The sequence below is a fragment of the Typopeltis vanoorti genome, chromosome 2 (assembly GCF_054136105.1).
Source record: "Typopeltis vanoorti isolate ZY-2024b chromosome 2, IOZ_Tvanoo_1.0, whole genome shotgun sequence".
Lineage (NCBI taxonomy): Eukaryota > Metazoa > Arthropoda > Arachnida > Uropygi > Thelyphonidae > Typopeltis > Typopeltis vanoorti.
The window spans coordinates 44,610,359-44,632,643 of NC_143550.1; the positions used below are offsets into that span (position 1 = coordinate 44,610,359).

Sequence of the window (22,285 nt, forward strand, 5' to 3'; positions counted from 1 at the left end):
ATTTAAATAATTATTAAAATATTTTAAAAATTTATAAATTTTAATTGACTATTTTAAAATATTTTTGTAAATACAGAAAATATTAGTGAATTAAATTCCAATAATAATTACAAATGAAATAAATTCTAATGAATTGTACCCACTTATATGGAAGAAATGAAAAAGATACAATTTATCGTATGATCGTATACAAGGGTCGGTTATTCTACAGGTAATCAATTACGGTTTATAAATGCATCAATTTATCTTAAACATGAACCTATAACAAATTACCTTTCCATTAATTTCTGTCTTGTCTGCAGACATTCCATTTTCAACCTTCACTTGGAGGGAATCTGCAAGATTATTGGGCTTGAAATCGTCTTTGTAAGAAGACGCTGAAACTGAATTCTGCCTAGTTGGAACGAGACTGTTTCCACCATGAGTAGTGGGTGGACTTAAAGTATTCTGACTAATTATACTACTGTTCAGAGATGTTTGGCGACTAGGTGGAATATGACTGTTCAGTGGCGCCACCTGGGCAGTGCTCCTTGGAGAAGAGGAAATGCTTTTAATGGAATTCTGTGGACTCAGAGTTTTGTTACTGTTAATGCTGTTCTGCTGAGTCAAAATTGGCCGTTTGTTATTTGGGGTATTGCGAAGGGTTGGTAATCCTCCGTTGCAGTGCGTATGATCTGTAGCGATGACGTTGCTAAGGAAAAGAAACAGACATTTAATTAGTGAGCGTATAATTATCACCTAATATGTAAACTATTAGAATGGATAAAATATTTGATCTCAAGATGACATTTTAGAAGTTATTTTAAATGGTATTGTTGACTAAAATATGGATTAATTATTAAATCTATCAAATGGAAGGTTTTCTGTGAGAATGATATCCCGCAAACCGAAAGAACAGTAACTTTTATTATTCGAATAAACAATAAAGAAAATTCAACAAGAGTCAACAATGCGATTGTGATTTGAATAGGTTTACAACCTTTTATGGGTGGGATTCACAAATTTTATATTATGCGGTGGACAATCTAGTGTTAAATAATCCAGAAACCTACATACACCTGCATGTTGAATTTTTTGGGCCACTTTCAACATAAATTAATAATCTCTCACCAGAAAATTAATTTCATCTTTCACATATTCACAAAATATCCATGGCATAGCGGGACATCTATTGCTTTGAAAGTTCAAATGTTATCCATTTAGCCTCTCAGCTGAATATATATTTCTAAAAAAAAAAATCTCTGTATACGAAATTTTTTATTATTATTTTGGGCCATAATTAATGATTATGGCCATGAGTTTAGATTTTTAATCTCGTCATCTAAAAGTTATGATTATTGACAAATACTCATGATTGCATACTTTTGAGTTAACAGTTTTTTTTTTCTATAAATCATACAGGTGGCTTTTTTGTATGGAAGTTTCTAGTAAATGCTCTTGCTGTAGAATTTTGGAAGAAATTGAATAGTTTGTCATTAAAATTATGTAGCGAAATTAACCGGTTCGGATAAAACAAAAAGCCCAGAAAGTGTGGTGAAATAAGTTAATGGCAGCAACATTTCCCCAGAATGAAAGCATAAGTGGTTTCTGGTCATTAAACTGTTCTGTTTATATCGCTACTTTTGTTGAAATGTAGATCATTTCTACAGTTATGAAAGAAATATAATTTATGCGTATTTAGGCAACTTTAGCCAAAGAGAGCAGCAGCATCATGGAAAGTTTGCTTGTTCATGCCACTGACTCAATAATTACTCCTTAAACTCTGAGATACTTATGTGGACTTTTATGAGCAATCGCACTTTTATATTCTTTAGTTAGTCAGAGGAGAAACCTAACTTTTTTTAAAGGATTTTATTCCATCTGTATATAATCTTCTGAAATGAAACTGTGATGAAATTTTCGACAACTTTGTAGAGAGAGAGAGAGAGAGAGAGAGAGAGAGAGAGAGAGAGAGAGAGAGAGATGGTCTTATCAGTATTATTAAGATGGCATGAAATGACACCATTATCCTGTGTCATTTCCTTTAATTGAACCTCTAAAATACGCAGACAGTTTTAGAGCCAGTTAGTTTCGACAGCGCTCTTTGATTGAAAAGATCCTCGTTCGAATGCCGTGTAAGACGCGAAGAACTTTTATCAGGGCTTTTCAATCAAAGGTGAAGTTAGCCGGTCTCCTTATAAGACCGACTAAAAACAGTTTTGCATTTTCTCTCGAAACTCTGGTTTTTTTCGCCCCTGAAAGCAGGAAACACAATCCCACGAGCACAAACATAAAATACTTTCTGTTAGATATAGGGAAGGTCGCAGCTGAGGAAAGGATGGATGGATGGAATATTATATTTATTGGTCTGAAATGTTTTGATATATCTTTCATGCTGAATTTGATCTATGCAGAATCCTTTCAGATAGGCAAATGTACAGGGCCGGCGGAAGCGAGCATGCAGGGCATGCGGGCGCCGCCACCGGGGAAGGGTTTATAAGTTCATTTTTAAGAAACAAAATTTTTATCATAAAAACAAAAAATTCTTAGAATGATCAATATTAAAATAAATAAGGCCAGATACACCGAATAAAAATTTAAAAAAATTGCATATTGCCGCCTCTTTGATCAGTCGGCTGTTTACAATTTTGCAGCGAGAGCAGGCTAAACTTGCTTGCAGAATGGTGTGTCTACTGCAGTCTATCTAAAGTGAAACGGTGAACGGTTTTTATGCGCAAAAACAAATTTTCGTACAATATATTTGTTCCTAGTTAGCCAGTCATATGGTACGCATCTCAGTAGGCTACTGAGATGCGTACCATATGACTGAGGAAATAGCATCGCAGTGCGGACTATTATTTCGTCTCTGTGTCGTGTTGTGTAATAATTTCTTGTGGGTATAAAATAGAAATGGAATCAAAAATTAAAAAAACGTTATCCGGTGCACAAAATCGTAAGCGTCATGCTGCGAAAGAAGCAGTTATTAAGAAACAAACTGGGGCTTTTAATAAATTTGTTAAAATATTAAAATATTCTGATGCAGATTGTAACCAACTGGATACATCAGAAATCAGATTTGAAGAACCGTGCACATCATCCAGTTTGCATGAAAGTACTATTGCAATTATTAAACAAGATAACAAGACGCATGATTTAAGTGAAAAACAGTTAGGAGAAGATTTAGTTGTAGTTGACCACGAAACTAACACATTGTTAGTCTCTGTGAATTTAGAAGATCCAGGTGAATGGGGAAATATTGATGAAAATTTAGGAGTTGTTTTAATTGAAATGGGGCCTGTTCAAAAGAAAAATATAATATATCCCAGAGATACATATGGGCGTAAATTTGACGACAAGTATTATAATAGAAAAATGGAAAACGGAGAGCTCGTGCCAAGAACATGGCTCATTTATTCCGAAACTTTAAATTCTGTTTTTTGCTTTTGTTGCAAACTTTTTTGCACCTACTGAATCAAGTAGTCTTGTAGAAGGTTATAAAGATTGGAGAAATGTAAGTACAACTTTGCATAGACATGAGACTAGTTTAACTCACATGAAAGATTTCTTAAAATGGAAGGAACTTGATTTAAAATTTAATAATCAAAACTACTATTGATTGCCAGACTCAAAGCATGTATGAAATGGAAAAGAAACATTGGACGAGTGTTTTAAAACGCTTGATTGAAATTATAAAATTCCTTGGAAGCCGAAATTTAGCTTTTCGCGGATCATCTGATAAATTATATGAAAGGAATAACGGCATTTTTTTTAAAATTAGTCGAACTGTTTGCGAAGTTTGATCCTGTTATGGAAACCTCATGTTGAAAGGGCCCTACATCGAAATAATAGAGTACACTATTTGAGTAAAGACAGACAAAATGAAATATTGGAAACTTAAAGTAATGCAATCAGGGATACAAGTTTATTATCAATTCGAAAATCTAAATATTATTCCATAATTTTAGACTGCACACCTGATGCAAGTAAAACAGAACAAATGACCATTATTATTCGCTTTGTTTCCTGTGACAATGGAATTGTCAAGATCAGGGAAAACGATTTAGGTTTTGCAGATATATCACATTCCACAGGACGTGGTTTATGTGCAACAATAATGGAACAACTGGAAAAATGGAACATTCCCATTGAAGACAGGCGAGGTCAAGGGTATGACAATGGGGCAAATATGAAAGGGAATAAAATATGGGCTCCAAAATTTCCTTTTGAACAAAAATCCTCGAGCTTTTGTGCCATGTGCTGCTCATACTCTAAATTTAATCACTAACGATGCAGCCAGAGTGAATGCAGGTACAATTAGTTTCTTTGCAATTATTCAAGAAATATACAATTTCTTTTCATTCTCTTACAAACATTGGGCAATCCTTTTAAAGTTCGTAAAAAAGTTAACATTGAAACAGCCATCAAAAACGCTATGGGAAAGTAAAATTAATGCAATCTGCCCTCTACGATATCAGTTAGGAGAAATTTACGATGCACTTTTTGAAATTTTAAATAATGAAAATTTTCATTAAGAAACTCAGCATGAAGCACAAACATTATGTGCTAAAATAAAGGACTACACATTTATTTGCTCTCTTATAACTCGGCATGATTTAACAGAATAAACCCTGTGAGTAAAATGCTCAAGACAAAATATGAACATTACACTTGCTTTACAATCTATCGAAAACTTAAAAATATTCTTACAAGAGTATCGATCAGATACAAATTTTAAAGAAGTTCTAAAAACGGCAAAAGAACTAAGTGAAGAGGTGGATAGAGAACAAGAATTTAAAACTGGCACGGAAGTTCGACTACGAAAGAAGAAACGACAATTTGACTACGAGCATCATGACGAAACGCCACAATCGCCAGAAGATAAATTTAGAGTGAATGTGTTTTATACACTTCTAGACGTTGCAACGTGTTCGTTAATAGAACGTTTTGAACAACTAAAAACATATTATGATAATTTCAATTTCTTGTATAGATTACTACAAATTAATAACGAAGATTTACGAAAAGACTGTGACGATTTAGAGATTCTCTTGAAGGACTTCGACAATAAAGACGTAAATGCAATAGAACTATATATCGAGTTATGTGCTTTCCGGGATATTTTCGGAAGGATAATTTAAATATTCAAAACCCTTTCGATATTCTTAATTTTATTCTGTCCAATAATTTATTTTTCCCTAACTTTTCAATTGCTTTAAGAATACTATTAACCTTAATTAACTGTTAGTGTAGCGAACGGTGAACGTTCCTTTTCCAAGTTGAAATTGATTAAAACCTACTTAAGAACAAGTATGTCACAAAAAAGGCTTTAGTTTGGCGTTAATAGCTATTGAAAATGACATATGTGCGGAATTAGACGTTAAGAACATTATTTCTAATTTTATGAATATTAAATCAAAAACCCAAAAATTTTAATTTACAAAAATTTCAAGTATATTTATGTAATTTAATTTATTTTCTGTTATTCTGTAAAGATATTATTTTTTGAATACTTATAATAAATGTTCTAATTATTTCTGAATTATTTTCTTATGTTCTCATCTATCTTGAGTTTCTTTTATTTTCCTAAAAGATAGTTCCACTTATAAAAATTATTCAAAAAATTTTACAGGTTACTAAGAATTTAATAACTTGTAAAATTCAAGAATTTTTTAAACTTTAGTTAAAATAAATTTTAACTTTAATTAAAATTCATTTTAATTTTGTTAGCGATTCGGGTCGGTGAGAAGGCTATAATCCCTGTATCATTATATTCAACGATTAAAGTGAAGTGGCTTTATCAAAATTTGCTTTAACTTTTGAGAATTTTTTGAATATTCGGGTTTTTAACGATTATCCTGCCTAGTCAACACTCCCAGTTTGTTACATTTAGCGAAACAACGTGTGGCCGTTCTGTCAAAATTTATTTAAGAAATTTCAAATAATTTAAATTTTTATTATCGTAAAAGAACCACACACGCCCGGATCGTTACAGGGGCGCTTAGATAGAAATTGTATGCGGGCCCCAAAGACCCTAGCGCCGATTCTGCATATGTATATCCTCAATTAATATATCTACATCCTCTGTCCAAAAAGAAACCGAAGTTTTCGAAAATAGAAGAAACTAGTGGACCACCTGTTGTATCTTTTTGTTGTCGAAAGCGGAAACTTTCATTAGTGTTGTGTCAATTGTTTAATTGACACCACACTAATGTCAATTAGTGTTGTGACATTTGTTTCATTAGAAGCCGAGTTATAGTGCCAAGAGTGACAGTGTGTTTTGACGGACGGTCGGAAAATGAGTTTCAAACAGAGAGCTGCGATTGACTTTTGTGTTAAACTTGGTAAAGGTTTTACGGAAACGCATGAAATGCTTCAAAAAGCATACGGTGATGAATACTTATCCCGTACTCAAGTTTACGAGTGGTTTAAGCGATTTCAAAGTGGTCGTGAGACGCTTGAGGACGACGAAAAGCGGGCCGTCCAAAAACTGACTGAGCGAAGTTAACATCCAAAAAAGTGCGTGATTTCATCAAAGAAAACCAGAAATCGTCCGTGAGATTGATTGAAGATGAATTGGGGATTCCAAAATCAACTGTGCACAACATTTTGATCGAGAGTTTGGGCCTTGGTAAATTGAATTCGCGATTTGTTCCCCACAAGTTGACCGACGACCAAAAAAATGTATCGAATTGAACACTGCAAGGACCTCATTAAAACCGCACGTTGGTGACGAAACGTGGTGTGTTGAATATGAGCCCGAAACAAAGCGCCAGAGTGCTGAGTGAAGACCACCAGAAGAGAGGCATCCGAAAAAAAGTCTCTCAGAGAAGTCAAAAGTAAAGACAATGCTGATTTGTTTGTACGATTCCATTATCCACAAGGAATTCGTTACGCCTGGCCAAACGGTCAATGGTGAGTTTTATCTCGAAGTTTTGAAGCTATTGATATCAAAATTTCGTCGCGTACGGCATGAACATCGTGACGACCGACCGTTCGTCAAAACATACTGTCACACTTGGCTCTATAACTCGGCTTCTAATGAAATAAATGTCATAAACAGTTGACAGTTGACTAATGAAGTTGCCGCTTTCAACAAGATACAACAGGCGGCGCCACTAGTTTCTTCTATTTTCGAAAAGTTCGGTTTCTTTTTGGACAGAGGGTGTATTTCCCCTCCCTTATCATGCAAAATAAATAAAAACAATCAAGGAAGTAGCGTAGTCGGTAGCGGTGATGCGCTTTGCCTGAAGACTCCTTGGTTAGGGTCTCTTCCTAATGCAAGAGGACGATTTATGTGAGAGGGGTTCATACAGGAGGTGGAGGTAAGGATTGCTGCTCTAAAATTCGAGAGCACTTCTAGAAAATGTATAAATCGAAAGAGCACAAAAGCATTGAGACAGGGAAACTATGGACACAAGATTAAACACTCATTCACATAAAAAGAAACACACATTTTAAATAAAATTATTGTTAATACAAAATTATTTTAATTAGTAAATAAAAGCTAAATCCAACTCATGAAAAAGAGTTGTGTTTAATTTTTAAATAATTTACTAAGCTGTAAAACATGATATTACTTTCAGCATGAACATCATGAACAATATTAACCAAATGTTGCTCTGAAGGTGGAGGATTTCAATGTTCACAATGTTAAAAGTGTATAATGGCAGTTTTACCTCTGAATCTGGCTATTGGTCATATTGTTGAGAACAATGTCTTCCTCGCTACCCGTGTCAGCGTCAGAATTACACCCTTGTTCTTTATCTCTGTTTATTTTTTTGCAGTTCTTCGAGCCCCGGATACTACCGTTTTGATTACATATAATGGCGCTAGTTCGACTAATCTGACTTTCTTTTCTTTGTAGATGAGGCGATAACCCTGTGGATTTCTGAAAAGAAAATGTCTATTTATCAGTACATCGTCATTTTTGCATATACCAATAAGGATGAAATTGATTATGGTGAAGTTATCAAAATAGGAATGTGATTATTTTTGTAGAGATGTATTTTAGTATTATATAGTTAATTTATTATGGGTAAAAAATTTAATTTTCTTGATTAGCTAATAATAATTACCGACTAATGAAGAAAACCGAATAAGTGTCGTTTATAAATTAGTTGTGTCAATTCTTAAAATTATTTGGAATTTCTTGAAGTACATAACTCATCCTAGAGATGGCAGCACCTGAACGATTTGATTAGCGGTCTAATTTCACATCAACGCGAATAAACTTCTATTTATCGTTTATCATTTTTTTCAGATAATTTTAAATTTTAGTAGCAAACAAATAACGAAAAAAAATTGCTAATTTTTTTCTTTATTTGTTTCTATGGCATAAGCCATCTACAACATTTCAATACCATAACTTTTCATACTTATTTTTTTAAAAAGTAAAGTAATGCGAAAAAATATTCTTAAACCTAGCATATTCGCGGCACTTTAATTCCAACATAGCAGCGCCATCTTGTGTTTCGATAGAAAACTTCTTTAAAAAAAAAAAAAAAAACTACCCAATTTGAAATATGGCAAATTAGTCTTCGAACGCTATCGCCACCTGTCGTCGAGTGTTAAAACTACATGGGCTAAACAACTTATTTGTACATATACCAAATAGCAGAATGAGTCAACTTTTAACGATCGCCATAACCCTGCTATTCATAGAGTTATGCATCATATCTAATATACTGTATTCACCATTAGTAATTAGAAGACAAACATGTTTCTGTTTACCTTTTTACTGTTGTTGGAATGAGTCAAACTCGGTGATCTGGAAAGTGCCAAGGACAGACTGTTCCGCCTGGATATCTGAGGAGAAAAGGAGGTATGAGAGGGGATGTTTAGAGTCACGGGTGGTGCATTTGGAACACTGGTGACATTGTGGTGCTCAAGAGGACTAGTAAAGGATGCCTCACTCTGATTTAACAAAATAACAGTGATAATGAATAAGCATATTTATTAGTGCTAATTCACAAACAAACAAGCAAACTTAACAGTGTAAATAAGCAAGCATATTTAACAGTGAAAACAAGCATATGCATATTTATTTAGAAATGCGTTTAAATTTCATTAGAATATATAATTGCAATATTTTTCTGTTGTTTTTTCTTTTGAAATAATAATGATAATTCAAATTTAGTAAATTTCAAATTATATTGCGAGTTTTGTATAATTTTTTTTACTCATCAAAATTTTGTCATTTTGCTTCTCTGAATGTCTTCATAATGTGATATTTTTTATATGTAATATTGAATACTTTAAATGTTGTTAAAAATTATGCTTCTTAGTTGATTCTTCCCTTACTAAATTATGCAAACGATGGATAATAGGAAGAAAATTACAAGACGAAAATAGATAACACATTTCTTTACGTGCATAAGTCAATATATGGATGTACATTTTAAAGGTTATATTTCAAGGAATTTAGTTGGTTTTGAGAGTATTATATATAATTTCATTAAATAATGCAGTCAAATATAATTATGCTTGAAATCATTACTGCTAACCTATATTCTATTATTTCTACTAAGAGTTAACTAAGATCTACATAAAGTATTCACTTCCTTCATCATTAAATATTCCATTATAAATCTCATCATCGTCCTGCTGCCAAAGAATATTTTTGGATATAATCTTAAGCAATTCATTTTTAGTATATAAACGTTCACTGAGCACATCCGGACAGATTTTATTTTAAATCGGGAATTTAATTCACATTCAGATGCCTTTGATTTTATTTTACCCTCCAATCCTAAAGATTCTTCTGCATTTCAATGAGTCTGTGAATGATTCCGCTTAAGAATGATTTGCAATTGCCTTATCGCATTCAGTTGTACATATGGGACGACTTAAATTTGTTTTCTCTTGAAGGTGTTTTGAAATGTCTCGATATGCTTCGAAGAACATTAAGTAGATCTCGGATATTTGGATGCTATTCTGGTTTAAGAAATGGGCGGTCAATATGAAGGTAAAATTGACTGCTTTCTTTGAAGCAAAGAATCTAATGAGTGAAAAATTTCTTCCTAAGAAAGACCATGATTTAATGAACAGAAGATAATTTTCCATCATCCATCCCTTCACTTTGTTGTACATATCACCGAAAACAACTTCCCAAAATGGTCATCCATCTTCTCTTTTTTTTTTCCCTATACCAATCGGATTGGATTCGGAATTTTCAGCAAAGTATCCTCAAGAACTTTGCTCATTCAATTTGGGCCCCCTCCACAGTCTGAAAATCACTTTCAATAGAAAATAACTTTGAGACATTCAAGGACTGTAAAGATAATCAATTACTTTGCGTCCTAAAAGAAATTCGAATCGACTTTTTCTTAGCCGACATAACTCTGTCGCAACCAGTGACAGAAGATTTCGAAATATAATTTAATATGTTCGTTTACGTCATAAAACACAAATTCATGTTTGTTCTGTTAAAATAGAGAGAGAGAGAGAGAGAGAGAGAGAGAGAGAGAGAGAGAGATAGAGCGAGAGAGAAATAAGTCATTACATATTTGTTTCACTATTTCTATGAAAGTCATAGCGAAACAAGCGGGTTAAGTGTTCGAGAAGCCTATTCCAAAGACCAAACGTGATTTTTAGTGTCATTTCACGCTCCCAGTAATCAGAATAAAGATGGTACAGTAGAAGATAAAAGTCTGTAGCATTTTGTCCTTTCACAAGCCTCCATGCTTTAGTGAAATTCGAATTGATTGCGTTCGGTGGAGAAGAGTAGATGACCTTACACTCCCTCGAACAATATGGCCGCATAAAGCTGGAAGTTTTTCTACTTATCACTTGGCAAAGACCCTCAAGAGGTATTTAGGCTGGTAATCATCGCGTTTATTTTAAACAAATGACCTAATGACAACTTCATGAAGATCTTTTTTTTATAAGAAAAAAAAGAAATCTCAGAAAGAAACTGACATAAAATCGAAGACAATATGATAAAAGTAGTTAATGATAGGCTTGTAAATATACGTATATGGCGTAACTTGTTCGTTTCTGATAGGGCCTCAGTAACTCACTCAGGTAATAATGATGCCCTTTGATTGACCCGGGCTCAGATTTGTCTAGAACGCCAAAAATTTTACGTATTTTTTAAATGAATATACTTTAATCGATTCATATGAAGGTGGAAGGGTTTTTGGAAGAACACACGTGATTAACATTCGTCGTACACCGGCCACAAAGCATCAGTTGCTTACACCTTTTCGATGTTAAAAGAAAATTAGACAGTATGACGTCACTGATTATTAGATATCATCAAAATCTACTCAACTGTTCTCTAGTCGTGTAATCCTGATGTATTGGCATGACTAATTTAATAGGCTATACTTACAAAAGAACGCATGTAAAAATAATGGTAAAATTCCCCTGAAAATAGAAAAAAGAGAGCAAAGCTTCTTGCAAAGATTTCAGATAACTTTTGTTCGTGAATTGATCTGTTCTGTTCTACTGTAGAAAGCAATTTTGTTCTGATATGCAGTGTCTAATATGGAACTGAATCCTTATTTCGTTCTAACCCTTACAAAAGCTATTTGAGATTCGCAAATAGTTAACTCTTATCAGTGGAATAAAAAAAGTTGAAGAGGTGCAAAGATGTTTTATTTTAACAAAGAGATAAACATTCTAACCCAGCAGAGTACTGCTCATTACTACTATGGTTACGTTTTGTTTTGTTTTTTCTCTGCCATAATAGGTATAATAAAAGATACTGAAGAGCAAAGTTATCCACTCGCCTACAAAGAAAGTCTGCAAACTTCCAAAAGAAACACAAATAGCTTCGATTTCCGACCTAGGCAGGATTTCCGTTAAGTTTCCAAGGTTTCTACTTATCCTTTTCTGATGAAGCACTAAAACAGTAAGAATTATGTTCTCACGAATCAAACACATTTATCCTTAAGAAATGGTGAGTATGCAGAAAATTAAGCTGTTTAAATTTTGTGATGAATATCACATAATAAAGTGATGCTTTATTTTCATGTAAATAAACAAATTGCCATTTCGTATTGTTTTTTTTTTTTTTATTATGAGAAATATCAGGGCCTTAGCAGGTTAAAAGATTGCATTTTTTACCTTCATTTCTTATGAATTTCTTTTATCCGTACTTCAATATTGATAAACTGTGCAATACTTTAAATATTGTGTAATTATAAACTGTGCAATACTTTAAATATTGTGTAATTATAAACTGTGCAATACTTTAAATATTGTGTAATTATAAACTGTGCAATACTTTAAATACTGTGCATTGATAATCTGCGCAAAAGTGTAAAATGCTTGCATTCATATACTGTACAACAGTGTGAAATAATATGCATCGATATCCTGTGCAATAGTATAAAATACTGTGCAGTAGTAAATTCTAAGGTCGTATGAATTTACCATAAAATCCAATTAATGCAATAGCTACAATCTGTTAATTAAAAATTAAATACATTTTTAAATTAATAATTGATTATCTGATATTTGGTTTTACTCAGAGGTAGCTTTTATATCTACTTCCGACAAGTTACTAAATGCCTAAAAATGCATTGAATTCATAGAATAAATGAGATTTTAATAATACATGATGATTATTTGAAATACTGAAGGATTATTACATCATGCTATTGGATGATGTTGAATAAAGATTATTATTTATAATAATTTGAATTATGAATAACTTTAAATAGAATAGGACACTTACAGAAGTTTTGCCAATAGAGTCAATGGACGGACTGTTCACTATTGAAGATTTGACAGGGATGAGACGGTTAGTAAAGTCTTTCTGTAAAGTGAGGGTGGCATTGGGCGATCCTTGAGGTGTGGCGGCTGTGTGAGTGATTATGGGTGGAAAGCAAAACGCATCTGTCAGCCGATCCTGTTTCCCAGCTGCATGGGCAACAGCAACGATAGGAGCTTGATATTTCATCCGGGTTTCTGAATGGAAGAGAAACTCATAAATAAAATGAAATTTTTACAAATTCTCTGTAAATTAATAAAGTGCGATGAAATTAATATAAATGATTATTAAAATAGAAATTATTATAAAGTTTCTGAAAATGTCGAAATTTTATGTCAGTGTTATCAAATTTATTAAATATTCGTTGGAGTTTAGTTCAGTGACCTAAAGAATAGATTATTATTAATAATAAAACGACATTTGTGTGTTTATTGTCACTTAGATTGAGAAACAACTTTCCCATTGATGCTATGAGTTAATTACAGCGAGATATCGGAATTACCTTAATTCCGTAATTATAGCTTTTTAATCGGATACACGAGACTCGCTAATTCCTATGAAGGTTAATAGAAAATTTCGAAGAATGCACGTCGATTAAGATGCTACCAGCAATAGAGAAACACTAATTCTTTCACAACGCGAGATTAATAGAATCAGATCATTTAGTAAATTTTCCAGTCATTACCGAGGATTGTTCCACCAGCTGTGTTTCGATAGCTTTTCTTCTTTTACTGGAAATTGCGAAAGAAATCAGAATACCTTTATGTCTAATGGAAGAATGGAAGTCTACTTCTCAGAAGAAATAATTATATTGCAATTGAGACTTGTTTGTTCTTATTTTCACCCATGATCGAATATTAAGTGTCTAATTATATCATTTAGGGGAAGAATATTGATTATGTTCTTATGTTCTTGCCGGCCTGGTTGGCCCAGTGAGTAGCGTATGGATGTTTGTGATTGTCTTTGGAAATACCAGTGGTGGTCGGCGGTAGATGGCGTTGATGTACTTGTAGTCAGCTGGTGATTGAATGGTGGAGATGAGGTTGTGATGTAGTTGTCCTCCCTGAATGAGTCCTTGGACTCCCTGGAGGTGTCAAATAATAATAATAATGTTTAAGAAACTGAGCATTTTTGTAATCGTTTTGATTTTCAAAGTGAATTGAAGAATTTCATAAGCTTAATAGCTTTTCCTAAATATTTACTAATAAAATAAATAGAAATAGAAATTTTAAAAAATATAAACAACATAAATAATAATAATAATAATAATTACCTTTCTCAATATTATCTTTAGGATCATCCTCTTTGGGATTCCATTTTAGTGGTTCCTTTTCTTTATCTCCATTAAGCTCATTCCCTTCTTGGTCCCTGGATTCATCGATAGATCCGTCCTCTGACTCGTTTTTGATTTCTTCCTGAAAACCAGATATTAAAACCCTTAATAATTTGAATGAACAGAATATTTATCTTCTAAGATATTTGGCAAGATGTATTATTATCATTATCTATATGATTTTATTTTTTTTCGTTTTTCTTAAAATTACGTAAATTCTTACCTCTGCAGAGAAACCTTCAACTAAAATGGCTACTAATAGATTGAAGAGAACGTAATTTCCAAATGTCATTAAAGCAACAAAGTACAGAGCGGCCCAATGAGAAGTCTTTTCCATCCCATTAAAAAGAACAACATTCCAATCTTCTTGAGTAAGGATCTGTTAGATAATGAAAACAGTTCTTTGGATCACTTGAAGCTGTAATAACTATTACAACAGGACTAATGGTTTATATAATAAATATTTATTTTTAATGAAGCGAAAGTAAAAAGATATGCAGTTTAAATAGTAAAATTAAGCAGAAATAACGGTGCATCTAAGTAATATATCGTAACAAGGTCAATCTATGTTTGTTATTTTTAAAAATTACACAGGAGATAAGTTTGAAATGTTTATCATTTGTATTTTGAATATTACATAATATTATTTCTGCACTCCTCCAGGGGGGGGGGGGGAGCGCTGTTGTTTGCAATCAAACAATACAAGAGTAAATGCTTACCTGGAAAACTGTCACAGTAGCCCAAATAAACGAATCGAAGTGTCTTCTATCGCATACACATCGTACAGAGGGGCTCTGAGAATGCCCACATGGACAAGGCCCTCTGCCATCCACACGGGTACAAAATTTACCACCGAATAAAAACATGCCTAAAATACTGCAGGAGTGAAAACAACACATCATATAATGAGAGAAACATACGCCTTCTTCATATTAAATTTTATGTCACAAACGATGGAATATGAGGGATTGTAATTAGGATTACTTGATTTCGATTAATTCGAAATAAAAACGGAATGGCCAAATTCAAGTCGTCCACGAAATGCTCCGCAGTATACTTTATCTTGAATTACGATGCCAACATTGAAAATAACGTTGACGTTTTGCACAAATAGCCTCTGCTGTTGTCCGAAGCCAGAAAGAAGAGCTTTTAAATCAATGAAAGAAGTGATAGAGCGGAACGAAAATGTATCTGTATAGCAGAAATTATTACCATTTAAGAAGGGCAAATAATTCATCCAATAACTACATCGTGAGTCTCAGAATAACTAAAAATAAACATCCTGTCTCCAGTAATTCCAGTCTTGTTTCTTCTAAATGGTATAAAAATGCAGATTCTTTCTGAATTTTAAACGGGTATATTATTTGCCTTTAATTTATAAATAAACTAGAACTATATATTAAAAGGGAAAGCAATAGTGAACACTGAAAGGATATAACGCTAACACTTTCGTCTATATCATCCAAAAACAGCGTAGTATTCATTTGATTTATTTAAAATGAACAAACTTTCAGAAGCAAACAGCTAAATGATATATTTCCATCAAACATCCTTCAGCAGTCAATAGAAATACACGCTGATTATCCAGTCAGTGTATTTCTGCCAACTAGAAATTATTGGGCAGAACGATAACAATAGTAAATTATTAAACAGTTGGCAGAATGAGAAACTATTGTTGCGATGGAAACATGAAAGATCATGCCATTGTCAATAACAAACAAATAAAAGTAGCTTATTATAGTGGATGGTACGTCTCATTGTCGATTCATATAGTAGGAAGAATGACTTGCTATTGGTGACAATGTGACATTCCTAATTAACCTAATAGACTTAATTTGTTGGATACAGCGATTAATATGCACATGGAAGGTTACTGACGCTTCATACGGAGGTCATTGAACTTTTCTTAAAGAAACTGGGGTTGTTACATGCGGAAAAAGACAAATTGGCAATATTTTCTTCCTTGAGACGAAGTTTTCCCTTGGTTTATTTTTTATCTTACGAAACAAGCAAATCGGAAAACTCACACACGCAATTAACGTCTTAATAAAATCATTAATAAAATAAAATCTTAATTAATGATTGATATATTAAAATTTAACCGTAGGTGACTGATCATTGACCAACGAATTGAGGTGTTTAGATACACAACGTTGATACAGAACATTAGTTTTCGTCTATGAAATCATGAAACTACACAATGAGAACCAGTGCGGCAAAACTGGAAAATAAACTCACACTGAAGAGGAAAATTATATTATTCACAAGACGTTCCGTGAAAAGGACTTTCCTTTCTCAATTAAAATAATAACCCGAGTTAATGAACCAATACAACGCAACTTTCATTTGGCATGACAAAATTTCATTAAAAGCTGCATATTTATAGCGTGTTTATCCTAATTGAAAAGGATCGTTTTCCTTTGTCGCTATCTAAAACCCATTTCTCTGTCAACTTGTGAAGATAACTCGACATTAGCAGATAACTTTAAAACTAAATTGTGGAACAAATGCGTACGTTTCCTATTGTTAGGTCGTGCGGGGAATATTTAAAACAGATAATAGATTAATGAACGCTTCTCGTGATAAGCTAGCAGAAAGTTTCTTAACTTGTACGTAGATGAGTTCTTCCAAGAAACATTTGTAATTGGAGGAAAGATAAGCATCTAGAAATGACAGAGTAATCATTGTTAAATACTACCGTAAGATGTAGTATCATCGATGTAAGGAGGCCAAAGCGAAACTAGCTTCTGAGAGAGAGAGAGAGAGAGAGAGAGAGAGAAACAAATCCACAAATGCCACTGTGCACTAATACATGTAATGTTACGTTTTTTTTTTTTTTTTTGAAGCGGAATTAATTTATTAAAAATATTAAAATATGATAAAAATAAGATAAAAATAAAAATCAGATAAAATAAAAATGTGATGAATTTAATTTAATTTTATTTTTTATTTTTATTTTTGCTTGGATTATATAATGATACCTTTTTTTTTTTCTTATATACAGGATGGCCAAAAAATAACTTTCCCTCTTTGGAGGCATCTGTAGCTAAAACCAATAAACGGAATGAGACCAAATTTTATATTAAGACTTTCGAAGGCATGGGGAGATGATTTCCGCGAAAAAAAAAAAAAAAAAGTGTCAAACGTCGCCGATAGGGGAAATTTTGGCGCTGGCGGAGCCGAAAACAAGCGGATAATTACATTAAAGGCAGATAAAATGGAATAATAACATTTCGACGGTGTAAGCGACAGCCACGTCACTCATTCCAGCCGGATATGTGGCGCGTTACAATGATATGGATAGAAGTGAAGCATTTTCCGTAAGATTTTCCAGACTGTACCATAAGCCATATCAAGTTTGCGAGCTATGGCACGAGCGCTTGGACCAGTACAGGTCGGTGTGTCGTCGAACACCGCGGTAGCGATCTGTTACTGTCTCTTCTTGCACTGCTTTTCGTCCTCTGCCAGGTCTAACTCTTAGTGATCCAATTTCTTCAAGCTTCTTAATCATAGATCTCAGTGCTACCGCTCATATAGGACCTGCACGCTGGTTATGAAGCCTTCTAAATTCCCGAAGGGCCACTACGGCATTGCACTGTTTAAGCTAAAACAACTTAACAAGTAAACGCATGCTGAGGAAAGGTGGGACGCATATTGAGGCACAATTCGTCAGTCATTCGAATAACTGCCTGAACGTTCCCAATCCCTTTTTAAGTGGAATTGGTGGCGCTGCTGACACGTACGCACAGTAAAATTTGCATAATCCTTTTTACCTGCGTTTACTTCAAATATTTGACTGCTTTTGGCTCCGCCAGCGTCAAAATTTCCCCTATCGGCGACTTTTGGTACTAAATATTTTTTTCGCGGAAATCATCTCCCCATGCCTTCGAAAGTCTCAATATAAAATTTGGTCTCATTCCGTTTATTAGTTTTAGCTAATGCCTCCAAAGAAGTGAAAGTTATTTTATGGTTGCATATATATACTCGTTTATGCAGTGTATATATATATATATATATAACGAAAAGTATTTGGATATATGGGTGTTATTAAAGGAGGAAAACCCTTCTTATAAAAAGTTTAGAATTCCCGAGTAGAGTCATGGTATATTTATGTTAATGAATTACATGCATACATTTTAAGGGTACGTCGCAAAATACTCAAGGACCGAGCTCATTCATTTTATCCATCCGTCAATTAGTATGTCCGAGCACATCATATTTTAATGAAATATAGTGCTTCCAATTACTATGCCAGTTGACCGAGTTATGTCCGTTGCGTTTTAAATTGGAGCAGTTCTAGTGGTGTGGTCGGGCAGAACGATTCGCCTTGACACGAGGTACACATGCCGTCCACTGAATTAGAACTTCGTACAAATTAGTGGTTTCCTTATACATAAGCGACTGCTAACGCCGATCCTTTTCAGTTCCTTGCGCATAGTTCCGCCAGATAAGGATCGGGAACAGCCCTTTATTAAATTTTTGTTCAGTTGCTACACACAGGAAGTTCTGTTTATCGATAAAAGCCTTCGCAGACGACGGCGATCTTGCTTCTTACAGACTGTCTTACGACCACAGTTACTCCTCTTAGACAAGCAATGCGGGTTATTTTTCTACTGATTAAACACCCGGGATATCTCATCTTTTGAAACAGCAGTCAGCTCTGCTGCTTCAACATCGTGACTCCAGCCAGACGACTGTTTCATGTCGAATGTGGAAGTAGTACCAACAGCAAAAGATGACATCCACACCATGTAAAACATAGTAACCACAACAACACTCGAGCATTTTACCCGCATAAACAACAAACAGCAAAAATAGTTATGTTAATCCCAACGCTTTAAACTTTAGTAGAAATACACTGCTTCGTCAACTCTTCAGCTGTCAATATCAAATTATTTATTTTACACTATAATTATAAAAATAATTGATAATCTTATTTTGTCTTTAGTTGCGCTCCGTCTTTTTCTCCCAACTTCTTTTCTCTTTCCTTCTATTTAATAGTAAAAATGATCAGTTAAAAAGATCCTTACGACAGTGAAACAATGGACATGTTTAAAACTTCAGTTGTCGCTTATATTTCGCCAGCCAATAACGTTCCACCAATCATAAGAGCCAGTATTATTTTTTCAACTCTCAACTCATTAACACCACAGATTTGGAAGAGAAAAAAATAAGCACTACTGAGACTATAATATCATGGTATTAGCATATACATGAGAATGTTGTAAATTCACTATAAAATTATTATAACGCACAAAGAAATCATACAAAAATGAGCAAAGCAATACGGAAAAGCATTGTAAAGGAGGAAGTATTGCTAGCATAATACAACTGATAAGAGCATATTTTATTATGAATATTAATATTTAACTTGTGAGAAATGACTTCACTATTAGAGACTGGAGAGGAATAATGCACGTACGTCCATTTTAGTTTAAAACTATGTCTACTTATGCCTACCTCTTGGAGAAGGTTGCAAACTGAAACACTTAATTAATCTCAGTCTGGATGATTCACAAATGCTTAATAAAACTTATATGATTTTCCCAAAGAAACCGTAAAACTTACACGATTTCGTAAATCTGTTGATTCTTCAGGAGGTAAGCTTATGGAATAGTTTAAGGAATTAAGAGTGATATAAAAGTAGCATGACATCTGTTATCTTTGTTATTACGTTTGATAAAAGTACATTTTAAGGAAAAAATCTTATTTATAAAGAAATAACGTTATATTTTATAAAAATATTTAAAAAATTTGCATAAATTTTCAAAATCGGTCTTATTTTATTTGCACAAAGAAATACACCTTAATATTTATAATATGTATGTATATTAATATTTCCTTTCAAGTCCCGTGAGATACGGTGATTGATTTTCAATCCAATACTCTTGGAGGGTAATGGGTGGCAATGCTGTAGCCAATGAAGTTCTAACTGAGGCTCGGCTATTGCTGTTACCCTCCTGCCATGATCAGAGCTTTAATTAATAGCTCAATAACACCTTATCCCTACACTGTCCTCTACAGATAACGGGGAATATGAAAAGCATTCTTGCTTCGCCCCTTTAAGCCAGTCCTTATAAGGACTGAGGCTAGGAATATTTTAAACCCTGAGAGGGTAATGGATGACAATGCTGTAGCCAATGAAGTTCTAACTGAGGATCGGCTATTGCTGTTACTCTCCTGCCATGATCAGAGCTTTATACAGCTCAATAACACCTTATCCTTACACTGTCCTCTACAAATAACGGGGAAGATGAAAAGCATTCTTGCTCGCCCCTTTAAGCCAATCCTTATAAGGACAATAGTTTCCCACTTCATACCAGTTTAAGAGATTCGGGGTAAAAACTCGTGTGCATTTTCTATTTATATTTATAATGTTATTATTATGCAAAATAAAACTTTAAAATGAAGTAACAATATGACTAAATATTGCTCTTTGTATGACATGCGTGTCCACCTGTTCCATTTAACGTATCTGATCTTATGGACGAGTATGGATAAAAAATATTCTCTCGCTCTCCGCATAGTCCTGAAACCAACAATACGGACTTCGATACGAAGCCAGTGCTTATAAGGACTTAAGCCAGTCCTTTTAAGGACTTAAGTTAATGTACTGGAGATGAGTGAATCCAGGCTAACGGATGGCAATGCTGTAGCCAATAAAGTTTTAACTGAGGCTCGGCTATTGCTTTTACCCAGCCATGATCAGAGCTTATAACTAAATAACATAACACCGCATCCACACATTTTCTTCAATCAGATGAAGGGATAAAGAGTCAAGGACTCAGTCCATCCCCCTCCCTCCCAAAAAAAGTTAACTTATTAAGGAAGATCTCCAGAAATGGCAATGCTGTAGCTAATGAAGTTTTAACTGAGGCTCGACTGTTACCACGCCAATACCAGAACTTATAGCTCAATAACACCCTATCCATACATTTCCTACTACAGATAATGGAGAATATGAAAAGCATTCTTGTTTTAGCCCCCCCCCCCCAAAAAAAAAGTCAATGTTTTAGCATTCCGTTTGGTTTAAATGTCCAGATTATTAACAGAAAGATAGAATTATACATGGTATTTTGACATTGTTGAATAAAATATCTCTCTGAGACTTTTAGAAGCTAAAATAAACGTTTCTTACAAAAACAAGAAAGCAAATCAGTTTAATCAGAAAATCAGCACAGTGCACGTGCAAAAGAAATTTAGGAAGAAAGAAGAAATAGAAGAAAAAAAAATGAAATCGCTTTTATATCATAATTAAGTACTACGTAAGTATGATATCAGTCTTCGGAAGAATACGTTTTATGTCATTTGTTTTGCGGGTAATGTGGAATCACCGTAGAAAGTACGAGTAATTTCCAGTTGGCTACGATTGTAAACTCCTATTCGACACTTACACGAATGCACTCGCATAGATTATAAATTTAAGTGGAAATGTTTCGGCTAAGTACACACCGGAAATTATTTCTGATTAAGTTACATAAATCTTCTCCGGCGTTCATTAAGTGCAGGAATTTGTAGAGCTCTGCTGAAACTCCAGCTGAGTCAATACCTTTAAAATGATTTATAATTCTCAAATACTCAGAGATATTTGTTCCCAAGAGAAAAGTTCAAGGATAAGATTACTGCTTGAATCACTTGAAAGGTATGCACACATGTGTTGTTAAACTCAACATTTATTTCACACATACAAATTTATATTCCATCAATACAATCTCCATTCTGCTGCCCAACTTAAAGTAAGATTTGTATTTTTTTTTAATTTTTTATCAAGCATCCTTCTTTGTTGGTACATTCGGTAAGTCAGAATAGTTCAGCAGAAAGTAGTGAATCATATCTAACGAAGTGGTTCTTTTAATTTAGGGAATAGATCGAAGTCCGTATTGTTGGTTTCAGCACTATGCGAAGAGCGGGGAGTGAGAGAATATTTTTCATCCATACTCGTCCATAAGATCAGATACGTTAAATGGAACAGGTGGACACGCATGTCATACAAAGAGCAATATTTAGTCATATTGTTACTTCATTTTAAAGTTTTATTTTGCATAATAATAACATCATAAATAGAAAATGCACACAAGTTTTTATCCCTAATCTCCTAAACTGGTATGAAGTAGGAAACTATTGCAACTTCCCAATGACCACGCATGCGCGGTGTACAAAACTTTCGAAATCTCAACACACTCAGTGAGTTACATATATTTCATTATTTTTTAGAAACAAACTTTTTACTGATAGTTTTGGAATTATACATTATA

At 33.7% G+C, this 22,285-nt stretch overlaps 1 protein-coding gene across 1 annotated transcript in view; it reads right to left on the reverse strand.

The window, feature by feature from the left end:
* The window catches only part of LOC150108976 (voltage-dependent T-type calcium channel subunit alpha-1G-like), a 123,403-nt gene that overhangs the window by 42,966 nt on the left and 58,152 nt on the right, over positions 1–22,285 (reverse strand). The window contains exons 14-20 of the mRNA XM_090401369.1: positions 14,750–14,906; positions 14,254–14,409; positions 13,971–14,112; positions 12,662–12,894; positions 8,710–8,892; positions 7,656–7,867; positions 274–691 (exon numbers count right to left, since the gene is read on the reverse strand). Of these exons, the coding sequence (XP_090257495.1) occupies positions 274–691; positions 7,656–7,867; positions 8,710–8,892; positions 12,662–12,894; positions 13,971–14,112; positions 14,254–14,409; positions 14,750–14,906 (1,501 nt within the window). The remainder of the gene's footprint in view (positions 1–273; positions 692–7,655; positions 7,868–8,709; positions 8,893–12,661; positions 12,895–13,970; positions 14,113–14,253; positions 14,410–14,749; positions 14,907–22,285) is intronic.